The 27,694-nt window shown below is 35.1% G+C and overlaps 1 protein-coding gene across 1 annotated transcript; it reads right to left on the bottom strand.

The window, feature by feature from the left end:
- On the bottom strand, positions 1-27,694 carry SEC62 (SEC62 homolog, preprotein translocation factor). Its single transcript, XM_028503099.2, has 8 exons — positions 27,435-27,694; positions 18,452-18,560; positions 17,212-17,317; positions 11,074-11,278; positions 10,794-10,886; positions 8,381-8,441; positions 5,612-5,731; positions 1-1,577 (listed from the first exon to the last, which is right to left on the bottom strand). Exons 1-8 carry the CDS (start codon positions 27,468-27,470, stop codon positions 1,108-1,110), a joined length of 1,200 nt encoding a protein of 399 aa, XP_028358900.1. The 5' UTR covers positions 27,471-27,694; the 3' UTR covers positions 1-1,107.

Below are 27,694 nucleotides of genomic sequence, written 5' to 3'. Positions count from 1 at the left end.
GTTTTCTTTTATGCTCTTTATTTTAAATTGATATTTTAGAACAGTAAATTATCTTTCATAGCAGTGCCTCCTGGTCTGATAATACAGTACCCCACTTCCGAATGCAGAGATTTAAGATAAATCAAAATGAACATTAAGGCGTACAAACAGCTACTTTAAGTCTGTTCTTATTTAATAAGGATCGTTTTAATTCATTCAAATACATGGAATGTTGGCACAAAACTTGAAGCTGCTATAGAAAGATCACAGCAGCAGATGTTCTGTGGGTTATTGAAACTTCAATTTCTCTAAAAACACACCCTTAAATGGTCTTAATTTTACAAATTTAAGTGTTAAGAAAATGTCTAAATAATAAGTAACAATTAAAATAGAATGTTTATTTGTAAATTATATACAGAATACATTTTACTTTATGACAAGGAAATGGGGAGAAGAGCCGTCGCCATCCAACCAGTCCTGCCTGCTGTGTCTGCTGCAGATGCCACCTTCCTCTGAATCAGATGTACACACCAGTTTGGATTTCCTAAGTTGGAACAGGAGGATTTGTAGCTAAACTAAAAGTGCTGTTGCAGTTATTCCTAGTTGGCTTGTTTCCACAAAAATGCTTTTGTACCCTGTTAACTTAGAACCTTAGAAATTTCCCGGGATAATTTTATAATCAATAAAAGTTAACTATCAAAAACAGTGAGTTTAAGCATTTCATCTCAAAGAAATTGTGAAATGGCTACATAACTATATGTAATCTGAAATGTTGGTGTTTCTTTTTTATCCCTTTTAGTTATTTTGATTAGCCTAACAGTAAAAAGCCATATGACTATAAAAAAATGCCATTAATCTAAATGTCATTCTGGAAAGTGCATCTTTGACAACTATCAAAATTAATGAGACCTACTTACTGTAAAATTATCAAGTAGATAAAACTTATAAATGGCTTTTGACTGTACCAATAATAGTATTCTATGAAATGATGGACTGAATAGTCCTTGGATGTCAAATACATTTCAGTAAATGGATTTAAAGAATGCTACAAATGTCATGTGTACATTATGATCAGCCAACATAGAAAATCCAACTTCTTGTACTTTTTTAGTCCCAAAATTAGGCAGATTATGATTTTTCATGTGATGATTTAGTTGTTTCTCCATCATTGTCATCTTCTTCCTCCTCTTCACAATCCCCATCTGTTTGTTGTTCCAGTTCCTCTTTTGTGATCATTTCAAAATCATTCCCATTCCCACTACTGTGTTGGGATCGGTCATCTTCCCTCCTGTCACTGTCTGTGTCAGAATGCCGTTCTCCGCCGGAGCCTTCTGTTCCATGATTTCCTGGTCCTCCTTTCCCCTCCTCATCTTCCTTTTTCTCACTGTCTGACTTTTCCTCACTGTCGGACTTCTGCTGCTTTTTGGTTTCAGATTTCTCATCTTTCTTTAAGTCTGCTTTTGGTCCTTTATATTCATGTGTGTACAGGGGTCTGAAGGAGTCGATGAAGCCCACGTCAGCAGTCAGATTTGGCAAGAACCAAAAGTGGTGCCTTCCTCCAGTTATGAGCCAAATGATGAGAAACAGAATGCAACGAGCTGTGGGAAAAAAAAAATTCTCTAATTGAGTAACTAATTGATTCTGATAGGAGGGGATATTTGTTGATCAAAAAACTGGGAAAACATTCAGTGTTATTATTTATCATATGCACTTTATACAATTAAATCCTGATTAGTTTAGCAGCTATCACAGTATTCTAGGCAAAGAGCATTCTGCTCTGAACTTCAGGGCATAATGCCACTCAAAAAATTACTTTTATGATTTTTTCAGCTGGGTGTTGTTTCAGAGATATACATTAGGATTTATGCATTTTGCTATGTTATAGTTCAATAAGCATAGCCATCACATGGACATTTAAGTGTGCATAAGACCATCATATAAGACAAATGAAATAAATGTGAGTAAGGAATGAAGGTATCTTAAGAAGCCTCTACAAAGGAAAAAGCAGGGCTCCATGATGATTTGCCTAAACTCGAAACACTTTAGCCATTGTAAGGCAATTCCTCCATAAAAAACACATTACAAATTATACTTTTATGGCCCTGGCTAGGTAGCTTAGTTGGTTAGAGTGTCATCCCCATACGCCAAGGCTGTAGGTTTGATCTCTGTATCAGGGTACATACAAGAAGCACCCAATGAATGGATGCATGGGTGAGTGGAAAAAACAAATCAATGTCTCTCTCTCTCTAAAATCAATACAACACAAATTTTTTAAATTATACTTTTATTATCCTATTGGTATAAATACAAATATAATCCTGCATAGGGTTCATTCCTATATGCACATATACCTATTATTACTTCTGATTTTAAAAGGAACGAAAATAACTTCCATGGGTCAAAGGCCATGTGCCTACTCTGCCTAAAACATGAGTCTTCTAAGTAAAAACTTTTGAACAATAAAAGAACATTTTCCTAGACACTCTAATTTTATTGTATTTTTTGGGGGGGGTGGGGTTAGAGAGAGGAAGTGAGAGAGAGAATGGATTGAAGAGAGAGAGACAGATTTGTTGTTTCACTTATGTATGCATTCACTGGTTGATTCTTGTATGTGCCCTGACTGGGTTTCAAAGCCGCAGCCTTGCTGTATCAGGATGATGCTCTGATCAACTGAGCCACCCAGTCAGGACTTCTAGAAGTTACAATTTTTTAAATCAAGTAATTAAATGTCTTCTTTTTAAAGTACCAACCCTCTCCTAATATTAGGAAACAATACAATGGTAATGAAAGTCAGGTCACTTAAACAAAAAGGGTTTGTGGTTACTTTTAGAGCAATATATGACAAAACTGTGGTTAGTAAATGCAAGAACTAGAAAATTTTAAAGTTTATCATAATGATTTATCACAAACACAAAACCCAATATTTCACATAGTTTTCTATTAATTTACCAATTACAGAGTTCAGTGATTTTCCTATTTTTTTTTAAGTCATAATAATTATGTGAATGTTATCAACTAGTCAATTTTGACAGGGCCCCCCCCCCCCCTTACAAACAATTATATCACTGTTTTCATGTAAGGCTTAAAAGAAGCTCATGTATGCTTCTTCCATTATTTTGCTTTGGATAAATAAAAGGAAATGGTTTTAGCTGCTTTGACTTTTATAAGGTAGTAATTTCTATTTTCACAAAAGAACATAAATATTCTGAAAGACTATACATTAGTATGTTGTGGTATAAACATGTTTGAAATTGTAATTTAAGAATACATTCCACTAATAAAAAAGTAATGAATGTCTTTTTAGGAGGCTGTGTAACTTTTTCCCCAAATATAATTATGATGCTATGATAGGCTTTTTAGGGTTGTAAGACAGATGATTCATAATATGAAATACTGCCTCAAATTTGTGCCTCATAATATAGAAATGGCACAAATAAAATCTAAATTCTCACCATATCTAAACTGGTATAGCAGAATTCTAACATGTTTTACAGTTTTCCTCTATGTGACATTAGATTACCTATGTGATGTCAATTACCAGGGGCAAAAGGGGAAGAATCATGGGAAACCACTGTGACATATATTGATTGTCATACAGTTTCTATACTAAAAGTGACAAATTTAGAAAACTGCCTAAGGACTTACTTTAAATGGCAATATTAGTAATACATATTCAAAGTACTACCAAATACAATTTTGACCAATATATGTAATACTTCATAGGAGAATATAAAAGAAATATTCAGTTTACAATTGGGCTATAGATCAAAATTATTGGAAAGTATGTTTGGAATTGCATTTTCTAACAAAAACAACAAAATGTGGGGTTTATTCTTCTGGCTTAATTCTTAAGATTATTTAATGCACAATACTATTTAAACCCACAGTATATTTAAAATTAAGAAATTACAGAAAACACAACTGAAGAAACAGTATTTTAAAGAGCAAAACAAGATAATAAATAACCATAAACTATTGTGAACAGTGGTTTAAATAAAAGATTAGCATGTAGATTAATTTTATTCCGTGGAATTAAACCTTTGCTGAAATTTTCAAGGGTTTGGGAATTGGTGCCAGAAGACACCAACTTATATCTAATATCAGACTGAAGTTTATGGCTTCTCACTCTTGATACTCTACCACAAGTTACCAGCTTCACAGTCTCAGATACTATTTCTTGGCCTACAAACTGTGCTCTGTTACATACAGAAGCCTCAGGGGATTTTTCTCAAGATTACTAAGCTAGAGGAAGGGAAAAAATGGAAGATAGGTAGATGAGAGTCAGAAATTTGAGAAAAAAAGAGGCCCATAAACATGATGACTTGAATAAAAACACTAGATGAGGATGAGCTCCTGCGCCCATGGATGGTGGCACCAACTCAGGACAAACCATGATGTCCAGGATGAAGGGATGTACAGAGGGAAATCACTTAGGGCTGTAAGAGTAATACTTTATAAACGTAACAGTTTATTTATTTATTTATAAGGATTTTACTTATTTTTAGAGATGGGAAGGGAGGGAGAAAGAGAGAGAGAGAAACATCAGTGTGTGGTTGCCTCTCATGTGGCCCCCACTGGGGACCTGGCCCACAACCCAGGCATGTGCCCTGAATGGGACTGAGCTAGCAACCCTTTGGTTTGTAGCCCGTGCTCAATCCACTGAGCTACACCAGCCAGGGCTAAACGTAAGAGTTTATTATTACAGAACCTCAGAATAACATGCACTCACTTCAGATACTCTTGGTGAAATTATGTCCTCTAATGTGGGTGTTGTTTTTAATTTTTATACAGACTAGGATTTCAAGTAAAATTATATTTATTGGAGTATTTCATGGTAAGTAACATGCTCACTGTAAAAAATACAAACAAGTGTAAAAAATAACATTAAAATTATTCATAACTACTATCACTATTTATATTTAGGTGCATTTCCTTCCAGTTAAACCCTCCTTGGAATTATTCCATTAAAAAAAATCTTCCTAATAGGCAAAATCCATTTCATTATCTTAATTTTATTGTTTGATTACTAGTGATGAGCATTTTTCATGCTATTTTTAATCACGTATTTATAATCTCTTTTGAATTGGGTTTTTATAACATCTTATTGTTCATTATGAAAGACATCCATTACTTATGCTTTCTTGTTTGATTTTTAAAAAACATTTTAGAACTCCTTAAAGAATCTAGAATTTATTTTGGTACATGGATACAAATTGATTTTTCCTAATGGCAAATTGATTGTTTAAAGTCATTTATTAAACATATACATAGAATTTAAATAGTTAATACAAGTTTCATTTGCCTAAAGCCAAAATATAAAAAATATTATCTCTAATAAATAAACCACTGTAAAAATATTAACATCCTTGTGGTAGCTAAATTTTAAAGCATATCAATGTGCAGATTAAGTCCTATTAAATCATTTTTCTTCAGAATAGACCAAATCTAATCAAGCAGATATACTGCTACTGAAAGCCTGAGTCAGATTTGGGATAAAACCCAAAAAGTAGGTCTACACACTGCTTGATTTGCCTACATTAATTTTGCTATAAAGTTTTACTGAAGCTCCAGACTACAGTTTTAAATGCTCAGTATCTACCTTACTGAAGTCTTTACTACTACTAATACTTACCAACAGCAAGGAGAAGAATGCTGGCTACAAAACAGCCGGCGCCCACACTGAGGTAATAAACACCTACTCTCATTTCTGCAGGCCAAAGGGGGAAGAGGGTGGCTGCTATCACCGCAATCACTGCAACAAGAAATGACAAAGTTACACAGATAACTTTTAGGTTAAAATTTTAAATGGTTTGGTTGAAATAACAGTGAATATATTCCTTGGGGGGCACTGAAACATAAACATATTGAAATATATTAAAAATCGTCATTTTTATAGGTAAAAAGATGGTCAATTATCAGCTATTTCCCACAATTCAATTTAACATTTTAACTACTGTTCTTAAATCAGGTTAGGATTTTTCTAGTAAGAATTACATATAGTTAAGAGGAAAGTGCAGTCAAAAAATGTGAAATAGTTAGCTCCTTAAAAGATGAACTGCTACTGGTCTCCAGCAATGTCTACTTTATTTTTTGACTATAAGGTATCTGTCTACTGAATAGGGGAACTTAAAGAAACAACAACCTAACGATAAAACTTAACCAAAAAAAAAAAAAGACTCCACAGATCCTCCTTGGAGATTCTGATTCTGGAGTGGATCTCGGACAGTTACTGACTGAAAAAGGTCAGTCACCAGGTTGTGACCTTTTTGGGATAGGCTCAGAAAAATTCCTATTTCTTCCCCAAAGTAAAAAATTGAATTAGATCCGGTCCACAACTATACAGGAAAATCTTCAATGACTAGGGTTTCAAGTAAAATAACATTTGTTGGATTTTTTCATGGTAAGTAACATGTTCATTATAAAAAATACAGATAAGTATAAAAAATAACATTTAAATCCTTCATAACCACCACAATTTATATTTAGGTGCATTTAAGTGGTGATACAGATGATTTTTGGTAGTTCAGGAAAGGGTATACAAGCATCTCCAGGTTATTTTTTTTTTAAGTACAGTGGAACAACATTGAACAATCATAAGAAATGAGAATTCTGGTTATTAGGTTTTTAGAGCAAAAGAGATCAGAATTCCAATTCTAGATAATGTATTTTGCTGTGTATAATGAGTACTTTTTTGCCCAAATTTTTGAGGGAAAAATAAGGATGTGCATTATACATGGGTAGTACTAATTCCGTATATGTATAAATGTTTGTAATTCTTTTATTTATGCTTATGCATTAAAAGTGTAACTCTAGAAAGCAATAACGATATCTGTATGCAAACTAATACCCTGGAATATGATAATTGGTTTTGTTGAACTTACTGCAAACTTGAAATGAAAGCAGTTTCTAAAACAAGAATCTAAATATAAATAAATAAATAAATAAATAACTGAATTAAAAATTAAAATGAAAGGTTTTTTTCCCCTGAAAGTTTGGGTCAAAATGTGGGCACATATTATACACGGCAAAATACAGTATATCTTTTATAAGCTAAGTAACCCTGGGCAAGCTATCTAATCCCTTCAAGGCTAGGTTACTTTATATTTAATATGTGTCTGTTCCCATTTTTTTAAAGGCTGTTGTAAGGATGAAATGGGACAATGCATATAAAATATTTAGTGAAGTTATTAGTACATAGTAAATGATCAACAGTTATTGGACATTTGGGTTGGAACTGTTGAGTTTCAATCTTAAGAATTATTTTGAATAACATCCTATGATACCTTATTGATCAAGCTTATTTAACTGCTGTCTTTTTTTTTTACTCATTAAACCATTCCCCCCCACCCCCCAAAAATAACACATACTCATTGTTAAAAAAAAAACACCCAAACCAAATAAAAATAAAGTAAAAGCTATAAAGTTAAGTCTTTATCCAATTCTTGGTCTATTCTCTAGAGGTTAATTAGTGTTATGTTTATTTGTACTCCCAGAGACTGCATATATAAAATTAAAACTAGTTACATAGATTTTTTTCTACATTAATAAACTTATAATATTCTTATCCTTTTGCAATTTTTTTCCATTTAATTGATTCTAGATATCTTTCTATCAGTACATCCTATCTAAATCTTTAAGAACTGGATTGTATTCTAGTGGGGAGTTTCATCATTTTCCTATTGGAGGACTTGAATTATTTCCATTTTCATCCTATTAAGAGACAACAGTGTACCAAATACCAAAGTACATGTACATCAGTGCAACTGAGCATATACAGCAGAAGATAAATTCTTTGAGGTATAATTATTAGGTCAAAAAAGACAGGCATTTAAAATGGAAAGATACTTGCTTATTACCCTCCTAAATATAATCTGAGGGATTTGGATTAGAATAGATTACTGTCAATGCACACTTCTGAATAGATTCTTTGTGCAACTCTATTATGAACAGCCAAGGGATAAATTCCTAGAAGCAGAACAGCTGGGTCAGTGTATATACATTTAAAATCTGAAAAGGTATTGCCAAACCGTCCTCCAAGAAAACGAAAACAATGGACATACCATCGATTATTGGACAGGGTTGGCTTTTCCCAAGTGTTGGGCCTTCACTAAGACGAGGTACTATCAAACTGTAATTCTTTTAATCACTGTTGCTTTAATTTGTATTTATGAGTGTGATTAAGTAGCATTCATAATTACTGGTCAGTGTAGTTCTTTATCTGTGAGCTATCATTACTATTTTCCTATCAGGTTGTTAATTTCTTAATTATCTTTGCTTTAATGTGTTGCAAATATTTTCCTCATTTTATCATTTATCTTCTGACTTTAAAGCATACTTAAATATTTTTCTTTATGGCTTCTGCATTTTAATTTCCTTTCTAAATTTTAGAGGCCATACTTACCAAGAATTAATCCCATGACAAAGGTTTTAAAGTGAACTGGGTCATAGATCCACACAAATACCTAGAAGAATCAAGAAACCACAGTGCTTTTGGTTTTAAGGTCACATTAGACAATTAAGCTTAATTCTGTATTTTAGATCTTCTACAGGAATAACTTCCAACCTCTTAACATGAGAACTTCTTTTTGAGGCAAATAAATTCCAAAGACCTTTCCTTCAGTAGTCATGTTTCTTTTGGTGTCCATTCGGTTAGAAAATTGTTTAAAACAACTATAAATTGGCACTTAAATTTCTACATACTTACATGCTTTTAACAATTTGTTCATGTGTATAAACCATTACTCATTCAACCCGAGGACCAAGAGTTGTATAACCTTTTTGTCCTTTTATGTACACTGGCATGAGCAGAACCAGTCTGGGCTAAGAGCACAGTTAAATAGATTCCAGCCAGGCCTATTACAGATCCAGCAGCTCTCAACTCCACCCTGTTCTCTGTCACTGATGAGATACAAAAAACCATTATTAAAGATCATGCTTAGTGAACATAAAGATTCTGTGACTCCTTGCAATAACTTCATTGCCTACTTCTCCATGGAGGGTCTGTAGCACATAAGTTGAGAACCACTGCTTTAAAGCTAAATTTATTTTATAAAACAGAAATTGACTTCATTCAGGAAAATCAGAACTCTGCTTAATCATCATCCATAAAACTTCTAGATTTATCTCTTAATTTCTATAAAAAACAGTATTCTTCAATTTCATGGTTCCATTTTGGACAGAACTCTTTGTTGTCTTTTGACTTGGTTCCACTTCCAACACTGGGGGTTACAGTCTTCTTTTTTTTAAACTCTGCATATTTTCCGTGGAAATCAGATCCACAGAGATCACTTCTGCAAGTCAGCATTCTAAAAAAATAAGTTATTAAAGACATTCCTCACCTTTGCAAGTTTGAAAGCAAGCTTCTTTCTACAGAATAAAATCTAGCCTTTTCAGGAATGCAAGTACCCATGGTGTTGCTCAGACTACTTCCTTTGCCTAACAGATCTATAATTCCTTCCCAGTGCTCGGCAATGTGCCAGTCATCCTTCGAGGCTCAGCTCAAGTGTTCAGGGTCTCCAGAACCTCCTCACCCTTTCTTGATTAAATTAACTATCCTTAATTGCTGTTCTCACACTGTAACACTGTACCATGTTTAAAAGTTGGTATGCTTGCTAGACTATAGAGCTTCTAAGAAGAGAATTTTATCTATCATGTTATTCCTACAATCTATAAAAATGTCTTGGCATATAGCTGATGCTTTATGTCTAAAACTGAAGGTATTTGAGCTTTCGTGTTCAGAAGATGTGCAGTTTTCAATTATGTGGTTCTTAAGCATGGGCTCACATTAGGATAACCCTGGGACATGTTATACAACACACACACACACACACACACACACACAGCAGACAGTCTCATGCAAGTGTGTCTGGAATGAGCCTAGGGCATATGTTTTCTGAAAAGCTTCCCTAGAATTTCAAACTCATAACTCCCAGAATCGCTACTTTAAATACTCATATACTACTGTTGTATTAGATATAGAAAAAATAATCTTGCAATTCACAACAATTCAATGGCCAGTATATAATTAATGTTTTTGTACTGGTTTAATGACTGAATTAAACAGTCTTTATGGAAGGTTATTGCCACACATATTTCCCATTACAAAAAAAACAAAACAAGACTATTTCCTTGAGTAAAGCATCAACTAATGTTGAAAATCTTAGCCCTTAAAGTAGTGTCTCTAATTATAAGAGGCAAAAACCAGTAGGTGTCCCCATTAACCATTCATTTTCATTTTCCTTTGATAGAAATGTATTTTGGCTGGGCAAATAACTGCCCAGTATAAAAAGCACATTTCTAAGATTTTACTGCAAATAGGCACGACCATGTGATTAGGTTCTAGAGAATGGAATCTAAGCAGAAGTGAAACTGCCAGCTTCCTGGAAAGTGTCCTTAAAGAGGAGTCTTGTCCCTCATTTTCCTCCCTTCCTTTAGATGCAGATAACCGGCTTGGCTGTCACGCTGGACCATTAGTAATAAAGGTAATCTTTACGAATTCCCTCACACAGGTGGGAGCGCACAGATGCACCATGGAGCTGCCATTATCTGCAGTACTTACTCTTTAAATTTCATTGCTGAGAGAGAAATAAGCACCTATTTTGTTTTAAGCCACCTTTATTTCAGGTTTCCTATCACTCAAATACAGCTGAACCTAATTCTGACTAATCTTTCGTAAATTTTAAAAATCTAAATAAAGGGTAGATGTTATATCTACATGGTTAGATTTATCTAAATTATTTTCTTTGTGAAGGCATCTAAGATAATTCTGAAAACTCCTATCAAAAACTGGATTTCTACCTTTCAGTTACTCTTACCTCATTTCCATCCAGAAAAACTTGATCATCATGTGGTTCAAGTTTAAATTTTTTCTTAGTTTCCTTCTTTTTGGGAGTTCCTGGAGTTTCCTCCTATTAAAACACAAGTTAAATAGAAGAAAAAATACAAACAAGCAAAAAGCACTTTAACATTCATACAGTCAAAGGTTTTACTCTTTGAGACACAAAAATCAAAATTCTCAACTGTGGTATTTATAAAAACCCTAATGTAGTTATCTTAAGTGACTTTTAATTTTTACTTAATCTTAGTTGAAATCACCTTTTTGGATTCTTCTTTTTCACCATCCTTTTTTTTTTCTTTTTCCTTTTTGGTCTTTTCATCCTTTAGACTTTCTTTCTTGCCCTTTTTATCTTCTTCTTTTACACTTTCAGCTTTTCCTTTTTCTTTTTCTTTTTTAATGTCTTTATCATACTTCATTTTCATTACTTTTAGTGCCCGGTGAAAAAATTGTTTCTTTAAAAGCCTTTAACAAAAAGGTGTGACAATTATAAGATACAGACTAGAAAGCAAAAATACCAAGCAAGATCTGAATAAAATGAGCAAAGACATACACTGGCAACTCATAAGAGCAATTACAATTAGTAAGCTCATGGGTGGGCAGGGGGGAGTCAACCCCACCTGTAATCAAAAGAACTGTACACCCAATCTGATATAAAAGGTGTCAACCTAACTTTCATTTTTAACTATATAATTTAGATATGAGATTGTAGGTTTGAAATTATCCTTATGAAAGTTTTCTTTATGTTCATTAACAGTAATCAAGACTCTGCTTTCTTTAATGTTAAGTCTCAAATTCAAGAGCACACATAAGGGTTCAATGAATACAAGGTTAAGAAATGTTAACAGATTAAAAATATGCCCATGATTTGACCGATTCAGATCATGTTTTCTGCCGTCTTTCTCTGTTGTTTTTTTTCCTCCATGTACTTCACCATTTATCATGCTACTATAATGAAATATCTTCAACTAAGTAATGAATAATTAAATATGTTAAGGTAAGATTTCTGGAATATGAAAACAACTCTCACAGTATCAAACTGAAAACTATACAATATATTTGGCAAAACAACACTATGTACTCCTTATTTTACTAATTCATTGTTCTTTTCTTATTTTCACAGTTATTTTTTTACATTTCAACCTCAGAGTTTTTACACTGGCTGTCCCTCCTACCTGGAATGTTCTTCCCCCAAATAAGCATGTCTCACTTTTTCAAGACTTCCCTCAAAGGTTACCTTCTCATCTAAGCCTACCCTATTAAAAACAGTAAACCTACCCTGCATCCTTCCTCATTTTCTGTTATCCCATCTATAACATTTATCTTCTAATTTGTTGTATAATTTTGTTATGCCTATTTTCCCCTTTTTCTAGACTGTAAACTACTTACGAGATCCCTGCTTTATTCATTTCTTTATCTACTGAATTTAGCAAGAAGCTCAGCTGACCCAAAATTAAGTCAATCTTGGTGGTAGTTGCTAACCTTATGAATCCTACTAGAAAACTGAGTTGCCCTTATACTTGTCACCTAAGTGCCATGTTTAAAAATCTTCTGTTCCAGTTTCAGAGTTCCTGATTTGTGCCTTCATTTCTGCCTGAGCACAACCACCAAAGAAGAACTCACTGCCAACTGTCCGTTAATGGTGATTATGCACCTTTCTACCCCCGCAGGTGCCTGCTCAAGCACATCATACCACTTGTTAACTGGATGCCTCCCTCCTGCCCAATGACCACTTATTTCTGGTCATCCTGTTGTGCCCTCTGGAGCACCTATATTTTTACCTGCCTGGCTGGGCTTCTTTCTGCCACTCAATTAGTACCTCCATGAATATCTCCACAAAGCTAACTTCTAGGTTTCTTCACCTGGTCCTCTACTTGTTCAGAAGATCTATATAGCAAATAATTGTCCGATTGTCTGAAAGGCCCCATTAATATCTGCCACACATGTACATTTGTGTGTAAACAAACAAAAAACTGAAATAAGTCCCTTAATAATGAACAACTTATGAGTAGAAAGCGGGATTTAAGAGTAGTAGTGGGTATATGAAGGGGAATTTTATTTAGTTTTATTATTTTTAAGGTTTTTAAAAAAATCCTCACCTATATTGATTGATTTTAGAGAAATGTGGGGGCAGGGTGGAGAGAGGTGGGGATAGGGAGAGGGATGGAGACAGAGAGAGAGAGAAAGTGGGACAACTGTAATAGCACAAATATATATATATATAAAGGTTGTGGGTTTTATACTCAGTTGGAGCACATGCAGGAGGTAACCAATCAATGTTTCTAAGGATGATGTTTCTCTCTCTCTTCTTGCCTCTCTTTAAAAAAAAAAGAATCAGTGAACTTATCCTCATAGGAGAATTAAAAAATATAAAAATAAAAATAAAATATGGAACTTTAAGAGAGAAAAAAACCACCTTTCTCTCGTTGAGTAGATAGAAAAGGGCACAGAACCAGTAGGAAAATCAGCTTCTACCACCCCTCCTGCACAGCTGCTCCATTCCCATGAAAGAAAAGCAGACTATAAACCAGGCAAATTGGTGTTGAAAAGTTCACATTCAGGGAGATGGTTTAAAATACCACCTCTACCGCTCACCTAGCTGTTGTAGTGTTGGGTATGCTACTTAACTTTAGTTTACTTATAAAATGTAGTATCTATCTCATAGGGATATCTAGGACTAAATGAGAAGCATACGGACTGTTTAGCACAGTGCCTGACATATATGCACTCAATGTTAGCCATTACTGGTATAATAAAACCTTAAATTTCATTTAACAACTATGGAACACATACACAAACACATTTGGTTTCATAAATCATTAATTATGGCATCATTCCATTGTCTAATAAGTAGATGTAGCAGTAATAAGTAGAATCATTGACATTCTTGACAGGTCTTCAGAGGATGTCTACTTCAACTCACTTATGCTTCAAAAGTGAGATGACACTTACTATTGTAATATTTATCAGTGCCTCCATTAAGCTTTAAATACATCATATAGTACAAATCATACAAAGCTCTCTGACATTTTCACAGCACTGTTCATACTTCCCTATCTTAGTATGTTCTGTGCCCTTTGCCAGAATCAAATGAAAAGACATTTTTTCTATGAAGTGATTCTTTAAGTTTCCCTATCTCTTCCTTACAGAACACACTTCAGTGTAGTAGTCTTGAATTTCCTTTAGTAGACTAGAATAGGGGCTTCAGAGGCAAGAACCAAGTCAGTCATCTTTGTATTTCTGGGGATTGGCATATAATATATATTTGTTGAATAAACAAATGGATTAAAAGCAGCAAGTTATTAAAATTGCTTTCCTCACCTCTTAATTTTTTTTTCAGGTTTAATAAACATTTACTGATGCCAGATATGTGTTTAGGACTGTTCACCTATGTGACAATGGTGAGGTTTCATTAAATATCCACATTGTGCTATGGAGTACAATAAAGTATAAATTAGTCCTACAACTGCCTTCATATTCAGCTGCTAAGAAATCTAAACATGTGCAACAATTCTAAAACACTTAAGGGCTAAACTACATGAAGCCAGCTTTATAAATTCTGTACAACTTTAGGTATAAAGATTAATGTGAACTGGAGGACCTGGAGACGACCACATGGTACAGATGCAGCTTGAGAGATACGTATATTGAAAAGCAGTCAAGACAGAGGGAGAACCATGAGGCAAAAGTGGCAGATTATGATCAAGTAAAGACCAGAAGAGAGAATGAGTATGGTATATGAAAAGACGTTAGAAGGACATTATTGGCCTGCAGGGGAGGGGGCTGGTGATGGAAAGTCACTGGGAGAGTTAGGATGGTGCTAGATTAAAGGCTGAAGAGTCTGTACTTCAAACAGGCCATAAAGAGGCATTAAAGCATATTAGATACATTTATTTTATGTATTATCCTATACTTTGTTTTGTTTTTCCTCGGGTTCCCTTAAGCCACTCAGTGGCTTCAGAAAATGAGACTTGGAAGTGTTCTTTTATAGTTTTGGCTATAGCCAAACAGGAAGCCATGAGGGTCTCCATGGTTGTATTAGAAGGGGCATTCAAGAATCTAGGTATTATGCTTCCCTACTTTAGTACAGAAAGGACACAACCTGACATGAATGGAAATGACACATATGATGACACTTGAGTGTATCTCTAGGACATTCTTTGTACTCAGGTCCTTTGAGCTTTTCATATAACAAGGTGTCAAGGCTCCTAAAAAGCCAAGAAATGTGGATTAATGCTGGCTGCTCTCCTCAGATATTTGGGCTTACAGATTTAATATTCAAACAGTACTGTCTCCCTGCTATCTGAAAATATAGTTTTCCTATAAAAACTTTTGTAAGCTGAAAGGGTGCATAATGAAGAGTACTATCCCCCACTCTTCAAAAATTTGCATTACATTGCTTTACTTCCACGAAAGACCTACATTAGTGCTGTTTTTGCTAACCTAAAGAAATCTGAAGAGGATTTTCACTTTTACAAATAAAGCTATTGTAGACAGCTAATGCAGATCTACTAATGGAGATCTTTCATGATCTTTTTTAGAAAGTGGAGTATTGACAGGTGAATCCTTCATGTTAATTTTTTGCTTCATTAAATCCTTCATCATTTTGTTGGAAGAGTTAGCACAGCGCACAGTGGTTAAGAGCATGCTGGAGCACTATGGAAGCAGACTATTAGATTTAGAATTCTGGCTCTGACACTTAGAACTAGCTGTGACTTCGGGTAATTTACTTCACATTCTCTGTTTTTGTGTTTATTCCATTTAATTTTTATATCATATATAAAAAATAAATCTATTTTGAGGCAAGGTGGGGAAATTTGCACTTTGGGGTTCTAAACACACAAATGGCTGTAAAGAAAAAATACCAACTACACAGATCTGTTTGCTTATCTCTGTTCCAACAATGAAATTTTCATTGTTTCTAAAAGATCCATTAGTGACTCTATTTTTTTTTAATTGTTGTTCAATTAGTTGTTCCTGTCCCATCCCCTCTTTGTTCTCTCCTGCCCTGCCCAACCCCCTCCATCAGTCAATCCCCACACCCTGGTGTCCATGTTGATGGGTCCTTTATAAATGTTCCTTGACTCCACTTTTTGACAACTACAAATTTTAAGAAATTTTACATAATTCTTTAACTTTACAGCTCTAGAAACAAGGCTGTGTGAAGTAGTGATTTTTAAGAGGTCTCATGCAGCTGATACTTTAAATGCCATTAAACAATATATTAGCAAACTGCTGTGTTCCTCCCTACCAAACATAATCTAAAATGTCAAATTTGTTATAGTGTCACAAACACAAAATTTGGTTTATCTACATCTTAATAAATATGCTTAATTTTCTTCTGGTTTATTGATTTTAGAGAGAGAGAAATATCAATTTGTTGTTCCTCCTATCTATGCATTCATTGGCTGATCCTTGCATGTGCTGACCAGGGATTGAACCTACAACCTTGGTGTTTGGGATCGATGCTCCAACCAACTAATCTACCCAGCCAAGAGCATAATATGCCTATTTAAACCAAGGGAAAAAAAATGTAAAGAAAAACCAGCATACTTATTTCCAAGAGGAAAGTGATTTTTGCACACTGCTCACCATCAAAAGCTTTTTCCCAAAGGAGAAGTACTTATAAAAAACATGAATATATTACTGAACTGTTTACTCTTCATTTTGGAGTCAAGAAAATGTAGATGGTGCAGCTGCCTTGATTTCACAAGAAATACATTAGCAATCACTAAACAAAACAGGGAAAGATGCTGGCTAATAGCTTAGTGTGTAGGCACTAATAGAACAAACAAACAAAACCCCAGGAACAACAGGTCTATTAGGAATTCCTGACAATGTTTTAGAAAAGACTCCCCAAACATTTGCTCTAGAACACAAAGACTTTTTTGTTCATTGTAGCCACTGGTACATGATTTTTATTGCTGATCCTTTAGTGTACTTAGCCTGGTTAATGTACAAATGTTAGTAGAACACAAATAAAAATTACAAAAATACGATAGTCTTAACACCAAATAAACATATTTCCTGAGGTAGTGAAGAAAGCCAGTTTGTGTGTAAGAGCTGTTTGAGGTATGTTGTAATATCACTATGTTTAATGGTGAAAATGGGTAAGAAGCTTCAGAACCATGGAGAATATTACTAAATTACTATTTAGTTATTATTCACTAAGAAATAAACACTACCTCCTGGCTGGCGTAGCTCAGTGGATTCAGTGTGAGCTGCGAACCAAAGCATCGCAGGTTCGATTCCCAGTCATGGCACATGCCTGGGTTGCAGGCCACGGCCCCCAGCAACTGCACATTGATGTTTTTCTCTCTCTCTCTTTCTCCCTCCCTTCCCTCTCTAAAAATAAATAAATAAAATCTTAAAAAAAAATAACAAGAAATAAACACTACCTGTTACAGTAGTCAACCACAGACTCCCTTGTTGTAAATAAAGCTTCCTCTCCTTTCTTGGCCTTTGCCCACTTTGAATCCAAAAGGCAATCCACTGCTTTTGAAGCTAAAGAAGAAATTTATTATTTTAAATTTAGTATACACAGAAATTTTTTTCTATCTAAATATTTTATAAGGCAAATTTCAGTACTCTGGCATCAGAAAATAAAACCAAGTTCTATAGAAAATTTAAGTCTGACATGATCACAATACATGGTTCTTTAAAATTCAATTTGTGAAGCATATCAATAAGCATCTTTTTAAAGTAATGCTGGGAAATAAATGACATTCAAAAATATTAACTAAGGCAAGACAAATTAATAGGGAAATGTTCTAAACCAAAAATTCAAAATAAATGTAAATATTATTTATCAAATAATCACAATTACCCATATTTTGCCATGCATAATGTTTACTTTTTGCCCAAATTTTTGAGGGAAAAATAAGGATGCGCATTTTACATGGGTGTAATGATTACATATTGCACACAAAAATGTGGGTGGGCATTATACATGGCCAAATATGGTAAATATAGGGTAAGTAAACCAAAAATCTTCCTCTCCCACAGTAACATAAATTGCCATTGTGCTTTACTGTAATCCACTAAGGAATAAGCTCTGAACAGCCCACCGCTGCCACTAGAAGAAGCTAAATATATTAATTCTGAAGGGAATAGCATGTCTATTTTTCTAAACTCTTAATGAATATCAAAATCATTAATCATAATGGCAATTCAGTCTTAATGGATCAAAGAGGTGAATTCAACCACTATTTATAAGCTCTGGGGCTATGTTATAGATATCAGCTTATAATGAGGGTGTTTGGATTATCTGAAGAGCCAAGTCTTCTAAATTAGTTCTAACAGACTTGCTTCACACTGAATTATACTCTGGAGTTTTACAAAAGGATTATCTTTATACATACTATCTGAACAAAAGGTAGTATTAATACAGGAAATAAATCTATTTTAAATTCCTTTTATCTTTTCATTATTGATAGATTCAATCAAGGAACTTTTAAAATAGAATTTATTTTCAATTTTAATCATAAAAGAAAAGAACAGGATGATCAGCTGTCATATGCTTATCACCCAGCTTCACTAATCATACCTGGAAAACACTTTTAAAACATCTACATATCCCAAATTTAGGTATCTTCATAAGATATATACACTAATATAATTTTACTGATGTCATCCTACCAATAAAATAATCAACTCGGTGACCCATCATGTTGGTGGACTTTGTTGGACAATTGAATCGAAGGTACTTGGCTACAGCCTTCTCTTCTTTAGATGGTTCACCAACTTCCTGGAAAGTTAAAAAAAAAAGTAATCATTTAGTTGAGAAATTCACATACTAAAGAATAATTTACAGACTTGTTTCAAAAATCTTTTTAAGTGGAGCACAGGCCTTTCTTTCATGCTTTCACTGGAGTAGACCTGGTAATCTATGCAAAAGACAGCATGAAGAATTTTTAAAATTACATGTCTTTCAAATACAATGCAAGTTGACAGAACCTAAACCTGTCTGTCTCTTGGCCTCAGCTATGAGGCATTTATTTTCAGTTGTTTTTCCAGTATGGTAACTACATTGTACTGGTTTACCTTCACTCTTGCCTGTCTCTTTTTACAAGCCACAACACAATAATTCAAAAGATTAAGCAGCTGCTAATAGTGAGTGTCCAAATGTCAAAGTAAGTAGAAGCAGATTAACCAAAGTTAGCTGTCCCAGTGTGGTAGCCATAAGAACTATCTCAGTTCTGAGATGCTTAAGATTTGTATTTCCTTCCCTTTCCCCTGTGGTTGCAAACCCTAGATACTGTTTGGGACTGCTTTATCACCTTGTCTTTCTCTTTTTCTTCCCTTGTAAGGGCACAGCAAAAATAAAAATGCGATAGACAGCTACATTACACTCTTTTTAAAGATTTGTTTATGAAAGTGAACAGAGTTTTAGAAAGACTGCTTTAATTTTTCCCTTTTTTCTTCTATTTCTTCTCTAAATTTTCTATTACTTTCTTCATTGTCCATCATTCTCTATCTTCCTTTTATTTCCTTACATTCTGAACTACTTTAATTTGATAATCCTCATTTGTACTTACTCTCCCCATCCATATACTGAAGAAAATGAAGGCAGTCTACTTTTGTAGCTTATATATATATCTACATTAGAAGTTGTTTTATTGCTGTAAGCTGTGGATGCAAAAGTACTGTCTTTAATTACATGTTTAAGTATGATACATAGACTATACAAACTATATTTATAATAATATATAATCTAAAAGTGATGAATTTCAGGAAAGTCTGTTTCTAAATGAAGAAAGAGCCAAATAATAATAAGGAATTATTTGCCAAGAATCTAGGATGTTGAAAACAATTAATGCTAAAGACAGCTATGTTTCAGGCAAGACATTCTACTAACATGAAATAGAAAAAAAACAAACTATCTAGGCCATCTGTTTTTAAGTCAGTTTTCCCACAAATTTCACATATGACTGAACTCAGCTACATTTGATGAAACTAAGGAACAATTAACAACCAAGGTTTCAGCTTTAATTTTATCCCGAAAGGGGGTAATTTGTTAAATGAAGTAAAAGCCTATGCTTTGGTTGTTGGGTCACCTGGCAGCTACTTCTCATATTTCTTCCTTTGTATTTCTCAACTCCTCTACTTGTTGTAGCTCAACTGACAACATACGATTCTTATACTGTGGTACTACCCCATTTGTGGGCTATTATTTGTGTCAATAAAAACTAAAAGCCTGAACCATTCAATACAAATAAAGACTACAGTAAAAACCAAATATTTATACGAATACAAAGTCTTTAGCTTTATATATTAAAATGCATATCACAGAAAAATAAAATCTTAAAATATTTCAAATTCAAAATCTAACATTCCAAGCTCACTAACATCTATAAGGTGTATAATGATTTAATTTGGAGCCTAGTTATAAAATACTTCTGATGTGCTAAAAGGTGAAGATTCTGTATTTTAATTTTTGAAACTGCACTAAAATATATTAATGTGTTAGCTTCATATGTTAAATAATAGTACTTAATTGTGCTTGTGTAAAATGCTGAATTTCCCGGCCTCATCTATTAGTAAATAATATCCTATATATCAATATCTGTTATACAGCTGAAAAGGTAATACTATAAATAGTTGAAAATAATGAGGTACTATAATTGGCTTATAGAAACAAATTCTATTTTATAGTCATATCCATGTATGTTAATTTCTCCCTAATTTGATGTATCTGCTGTCAATTTAAAGGTCCATCTCATTAACTGATAACTTGTTACTAGGATATGCTTGATTAAATCTGATTGTTGTAAGAAGCCTCAATAAATGTAAATCATTCAAATACATACTTACTGAGTGTTTACCCTATAATATCCTTGGGTGCTGCAGTTAATACCAAAAATCTACAAGGCATGATACCTATATTTGTTAAAACTATCCAAAATAGCAACAGATATTTTCCAAAATGAGTGGCAGAAAAAAAACATTTTAGGAATAGGCTTATTATCAATGTGAATGAGAACAGCTAAGAAAGACCTCTTGGAAGAGAGAGCTGGATTTTGAAAGAAAAGTACGTTTGTGGTAAAGTAAATGGACAGCATAAACATTGTGGCTGAGAGTGAGTGCAAAATTTGGCTCCACCAGAGACAAGTTAGGAAATAGTGTGAGGCCAAGTAAGTATGAGTAGAAAGGGCTAAACAGTCTTCAAGGCAGTCTGAGAAATTTCAACTTTATCCTGTAAGTAGCAGAAATATCACTAATACCTTTTGAACAGAAGAACATAATTAGAAAAAATGACTTAGACACATTATTTTGGTATCACTGTGTACAATGAATTGGGAAGGAAATGCACAAAGCAGGCCAACTAGTTAGCATTCAAGTAAAATGTGATGTGATACTAGAGCAGGAAGGGAAGGACTGCTGATATTTGAAACATTTTAAATGTAGAACAGATAGGACTCCATGATAAAGGATGAATAAAATGGCTGAGTAAAAGATGTCAAACCTCTAATTTGATCAACTGAAAGGATAGTTTCTCAATAACAGATATTTGCAAGGAAGGTGACTCTGGGGGGAAAAACAATCACATCAACTTTAGGCATGACAAGCCTACATTCCTGCAAACAATTAAACAATTTACTGAACACAAGCATAATGCATTAATCTACTGATTGTTGACAGAGGCATCACATGTAAAATCTGATATTAAGATACACAAGAACCTGAAAAGTCCATTCTATTATTATACAATAGGGAACCTGATAGTACATGAATTCACAACATTTTTAAACTTCATTTTAACAATTACTTCAAGTTCACCAAACTCATTTCCACACTGCAAAATAGACTTGAGTTGACCCTTGAACAATGCTGGAGTTAGGAGAGCTGACCTTGCTCAGTTGAAAATCCATATATAACTTTTGATTACCCCAAAACTTTACAATTGTCCTGTGGGATCTATGAGGGACTGGTTCCAGAACACCCAACACATGCCAAAATCCTTGAATACTCAAGTTCTGTTTATAAAATGGCATAGACCAATAAATGCATACAGTTAAAACTTCAGATTCACTGGCTCGATCCACAGATGTGAAACCCAGGGACACCAAGAGCAACATATTTATTGAAAAAAATTCACATATAAATGCACCCACACAGTTCAAACCCATGTTGTTCAAGGGTCAACTGTAATTTATTTTCATTCCTTTCACCTCCTTGCTAAAAACACTACTAAGTGACAATGGACAAAACATACCTAGAAAACATGGGCTTGGATAATCTCCCCCAACTAGACACAGCTACTTATCCATTGATACTTTTTAAAAGTATCAATATCTTCTTCTGAAATTGTAACTAAAAAAGTAGTGAATTCTATCAAGATACTGGTTTAACAGAACTAACACCTTCCTTGCTTCCTGAAGTTCAAATCCTAAAAAAGTTTCTATTTTCCTTTGTGGAATATTATGAAATAAATGTTCATTAAACCACATCAAAGTTATATATACTACAGGCCATCTTTAATGAAAAGTATTGAGTCTGTGCCATCTGCTGGGGCTTTGAAGCCAGAAAGGCTGCTACAGAAAAGTACTAAGAGAACTTGACCATGGGAAGCTGGTCATACAGAAGATCCTGCCATGGAATCTTCATTCTCACTGCTCCCCTGAGGAGTATAAACAGTCTTACCCTCTTCCTGTTTATATAATTGGCTACAGATCTCTCTTTCATTCCCTTTTGATGTGAACAAATTTCCAGAATATTTTCTAGAAAACTTCTAACAAAATGTGAAGGCCTTTTGGGAATAGCATGACCCACTAATGAAGAGAAGCCAGCTCATCAACCCTGGAATGAAAAGAACTTTATATAGCTTAATGAATGAGCTCAAATGTCTTAGAATAGCCCTGGCTGGTGTGGCTCAGTGGAATGAGTGCAGGCCTGCAAACTAAAGGGTCGCTGGTTCAACTCCTGGTCAGGGCTCATTCCTGGGTTGCAGACCAGGTACCTGGTTGGGGGCACACGAGAGGCAAACACACACTGATGTTTCTCTCCCCTCTTTCTCCCTCCCTTCCCCCCTCTCTACAAATAAATAAATAAAGTATTTTTTAAAAAGTCTTAGAATGAAGAAGTAAAGAACCAAACTTCTGAGGCTGGGTTCCCATCTTTACACCCAAATACCAAGATGCTAGCTGCCACAACTCACAATACAAAATTATATAAATTGAAAGTTTGGTCAGAACACTCAAGTTATTTAATGAATAATATTTTTACTTTAGAATACATCAACACTCAAATACTATAATAAAGTAGGAATTACTGTTTCTAACTATATATATATATATATATATATATATATATATATATTTAGCTAGTACTTAAGACAATCTTTTTGAGGAAAAAAATAGATCGAGTCAGCAAGCCACAGGTTTCATTCAGTCTCACAAAATTTTTGATTTAGAAGAATTTTAAAAACTGCTATAGTCTATAGAAATAAACTTCATTGATTTGTTGAGTGAACACAGCAAAAGAGGAAAAAAGTTCACAATTTGTATCTCATACAAGCATTATAAAAATATTGGTGAAAGTGCAAGTAAGAGTTAACAGAATAAAATCTGAAAGCTGGAGGGGACCTTAGATAAATCATGTGCTTAAAGTCACATAGAGCATTACTAATATAGTTTTACAAGTCTCTGCATCTTAACTCTGACAGTGCCCTTCTGTAACATCCCCTTGTTTCACTCCTATTGTAAGCCCTGCATTAAACTGCTGGGGGCAGTTTTCACTTAGGACCTGCTTCCTGTCTTCTTTCTTCAGAAGGTCCCAGAGAGTCAGACTGTATAGTTCTCAACTTTCTCTTTTCTTCCCTTTTCTTAAATTAAGCATCTTGGCCCATGATCTATCAGAATTTTATTGTCAGGGGGTCAGGTGGGTGCAACAAAATTAACAGATGCAGGTTATAAAAGTTCTAAGACTTAGTAAGCCATTTAATGTCCCCAAACTCAACTACCTGTATTTTGTTGTGTATAATGCGTACCACATTTTTGGCCCAAAACTTTCAGGAAAAAAATCTTTCGTTTTAATTTTTTAATTCAACTTTTTATTTATTTATATTTAGATACTTTTTGTATTATAAAGAAATTTTAGCATTTTTTAAACATATTATGGTACTAGAAATTTTATGTAACAAGTAATTACAAAATACAAGAAGAGATACAAGGTATTTCAGGTACTACCTATATATAATGTGCATCCTTATTTTTTCCTTAAAAATTTGGGCAACAGTGTTCATTATAGATGGCCAAATTTGGTAGATGCTTTCCATAAGCAAAGCCCTAATTGGGATGATTCTCTCTTTAGCAAGGACAAGTCATGCTAAATATGTTATACAACTTAATATAAATAATTCAGGATTAAAGTATTTTAGAACAATTTATTCTTATTTTATCAGTACTGAAGTGGAAAGAATAATCAACTGAGAATTAAAAGACTTAATCTAAATCTGGTTTTACTATCTTGATGAATGACCCCGGGTCAAGTCATATAACCTCAGTGAACCTCAGTTTAACTGTAAAATGAGGGTGATGGTTTAGAACAGTAAGTTTTACACAAATACTTTTCCATCAGGGTCCAAAAAGTGGCCAACAGGACAATGGGGTGTAAGGGTAATGGCAGTGGAGTACTGAGGTGAAAGAGCTTTGGGTCTTACCACTTTGCCTTTACATAAGAACCACACTGTGCAAAAAGATTCCAAACAAACCTTACTATCTGAAAATCCTTCTGAACTCTAAAACTTCATGATACTAAAATTTTAAATCAATCTTTCTAGTAAGCAACACTTTGTTAACCTATATGCACTTACTGTATGCTCTTAAAAACTTACAAAACTGCATTTTTAAATAAAGTGATTTTAAAATGTTTCATTAATTTAGAGGGAGATCACTTTCATTTGAGAATCTCAATCATTAAAATTTTCCAATATCATGTCAGTGAATTTGTAGCTCACTTCTGGTTTTCACTGACTAGTAAAAGTAAGCCCAAGAAGGAAATGTGACAAAATAGTCCTATTTCTTCCAACTTTGATGGGATATCAGAATCTAAATTATGTTACACTAGAAAAAGCAAATGAATTACCTACTTTTTTAAAACCTGAACTTGTCTGTATCATATGGTTTTCCGAATGTACAAATTTCAATTCAGGGTCACCAAATCTACTAAACATAAAAATCTTTTGTAAATAGAAAACATCAAGTAACAAACAGGGAAGTTGGTGGACATGACAGAACTTTTTGCCCAAGTCTTACAAAAGAATCTTTCCTGTAATGTAAACTCTAAACTTGGCCATTACATTTGATCTTTTTGTCTAAAGTGATGCCAGTTTTATAGTTTCTGAGTCTGTGGGAGAAATAAACAAGGAATTTTATAAGATATTGTATATTTAAATTAGTTTGTGAAGACTATATAGTAGTACTCCAAGACGTACTCCCAAGACTTTCACATTCTAGCACAGCTATGTAGAAAACTTTGAAAATGAAAAAATATATAGTATTTGGTTTGATTTAGCAGTATGCGAAACTGATTCTTTTTTTTTGTTACTTTTTTAAAAAAGATTTTATTTATTTATTTTTAGAGAGGGAAGGGAGGGAGAAAGAGAAACATCAATGTGGGTTGCTGGGGGCCGTGGCCTGCAACCCAGGTATGTGCCCTGACTGGGAATCAAACCTGCGACACTTTGGTTCGCAGCCCGCGCTCAATCCACTGAGCTACGCCAGCCAGGGCTCCCCAAGCTGATTCTTAACAATCAGATCCTCACATACTTATCTGATCTTCAAATAACAATACTAAGTAAATAGCTATACTTTATACTCACAACCTAATGGTTTATTTACTGAATAGGTAGGGGTTAATCTTTCTTTAGCATATCTAATTGCTTAACAAAACCCAAAACAAACCATCATAAATCCTTCATCCTTTGAGCTGGGGGAAAAGGAAGGAGTTATGTGTTAAGCACTTTTTAAATGTACTTTTTCACAACCCTATGAGGTTCCTTCTTTTTTTTATATAAGGTAAATACTCCTTTTCACAGGTTTGGAAATTGAGGTAAAAAGTTAAGTAACTTGCCCAAAGTTACACAGCTAACAGTGAGTGAAACTGGGGTACAAACAGGCACAGTCTGGCTCAAGTTTTAGCTCCTAGCACTACCACAACTTCTTAATTTACCCTTCTATTTAATATAGAAATCACAATTGAAATACAGCAGCTATTCAAAAAGTGAATTAGTATTTACAACAAAATTAAATCATAGTCGAAATAGTAAAAAGTGTTTATTAAAGGGCATAAAATGTACCATATGTGTAAATATAAGGAGTCTAGTAAGTATATACTTGACCAATTCAATACAACTTCTGATAAAAATCATATATTCATACCTGACCAATAACACTAAATTCTGAAAGACTACAAGTAGTATAATTAGACATTTCTTCCATAATAAACTTAAGCCTTGGTTTTTATGACCTGTCTGAACTTGGGGAAATTTGTTTCTTTATGATCTCCTTCTGCACCCTGTTAAGAACTACTTTCTTATTTCCGCCCAACTCCAAAATTCCAAAGTTTTCAGGAGCATTTTAACTTGCATAGCTCAAATCACCTGTGGTGTAGGCCAATGAAGTGATAAAAGTTGTTTTTTTTTTTTTAGTGGAGAAATAAAAACATTGGACAGAAAAAGTCATTCTAAGCAATGAAACAGTAAGGAACAGAAAGAATATGTTAACAATTTGTGGCTGGCATATTAACAATTTACAACATGCTACCAGTTTATGGTGATATATGAAGGTTTCTGGGCACACAGCCTGATGAGACAACGGACACCCTGAATCTAAAGGGTCCATATATTTATTCCATATGGTAAAGAGCAAGAACTACGGTGGGGGGAGGGAATCGCTGGGATGAAATGCCCAGCTGACTCGCAAGTGGGATGAGGGAGGGATGTTATGTAGGTTACGAGGATGACACACTGAAAGGTTTCTGGGCGCGACCAACTCGCTGCAGTACCAACAGGGCTGTGTTTATTTACACTGTGTCGGCCGAAAGAAAGCCGGGGAACTACAACTGGACCACTACGTTAATACCGCCGAGGAGAAAGGAGGATAGACGCCACTGAACATCTGGATAGGCAGGCAGCTCGCCGCCCGGGCCCCGGGGCGGCTGACCAAACCCACATTACTCCCCCTTCCACAGTCCTCCAGCTTGCGCACAAAGAACGGGCGGCTTTGGGACAGTCCCCCGCCTACTTCTACCCTAATTATCTTGGCCTTAATTTCGAGATAAGGGAGAGGATGGGGCCGAGAGGGCAAGGCTGGAGCCCGGGTGGGAGGCCGACTTCCCGGCGCAGGCCCCAGCCAGCGCGGTCACCGGAACCCCGAGCGGCCCGTTCCAGCGCGGCGCCTCCGGCCTTCCGCCGCTGCCCCAGCCCCTCAGCCTCGGTCTCCGCCGTCGCCAACAGCGCCTTCACTCAGGCCCCTCACCAGGCAGCCCGCCGCCCGCGGCCCAGGGACAGAACCCCGCCCCACCCTGCGGTCGGTTTCGCTCGCCCTTCCAGGGGGCTTCCCCCGCTTCTTCTACTTCCGAGCTCCCTGAAGCCCCCTACCCCAAAACTCGGCTTTGCTACCTGAATCCGCTTCTTGTGTCTCCTGCGTTCCGCCATGTTGGCCGCTCCGCCCGAATCTCTCTGACGTGGAGCGAGGAGGGGACGGTGGAAGCCTCGCGAGAGCGCTCCGCTGGGCCCGTTATGTAACCCGGGGGCTGGCGCCGGGCGAGGGGCTCGGCGGGGAAGGCCGGGAGCCCGGCGGCCCCGTGGGCTTCGGCGGCTCCTTTAGTTGCGGGAGCTGGAAGTCGCCGGGATCTGGAGCAAGTTGAGAAGTGGACCAG

The sequence above is a fragment of the Phyllostomus discolor genome, chromosome 2 (assembly GCF_004126475.2).
Source record: "Phyllostomus discolor isolate MPI-MPIP mPhyDis1 chromosome 2, mPhyDis1.pri.v3, whole genome shotgun sequence".
In the NCBI taxonomy this organism is placed as follows: Eukaryota; Metazoa; Chordata; class Mammalia; order Chiroptera; family Phyllostomidae; genus Phyllostomus; species Phyllostomus discolor.
The sequence above is the reverse complement of the archived record's forward strand: the minus strand, read 5'-3'. Positions and strand labels throughout refer to the sequence as shown.

What these genes read in the sequence shown, in the direction of transcription:
- SEC62 (XM_028503099.2), bottom strand. Translation starts at nt 27,470, where the DNA reads ATGGCGGAACGCAGGAGACACAAGAAGCGGATTCAG. An exon ending in GTGGTTGACTACTGTAACAG is followed by an intron (nt 11,279 to 17,211) that starts GTAGTGTTTATT and finishes TTTTTGTTAAAG; the next exon opens with GCTTTTAAAGAAACAATTTT. An exon ending in CATTCTTCTCCTTGCTGTTG is followed by an intron (nt 1,578 to 5,611) that starts GTAAGTATTAGT and finishes TTTTTCCCACAG; the next exon opens with CTCGTTGCATTCTGTTTCTC.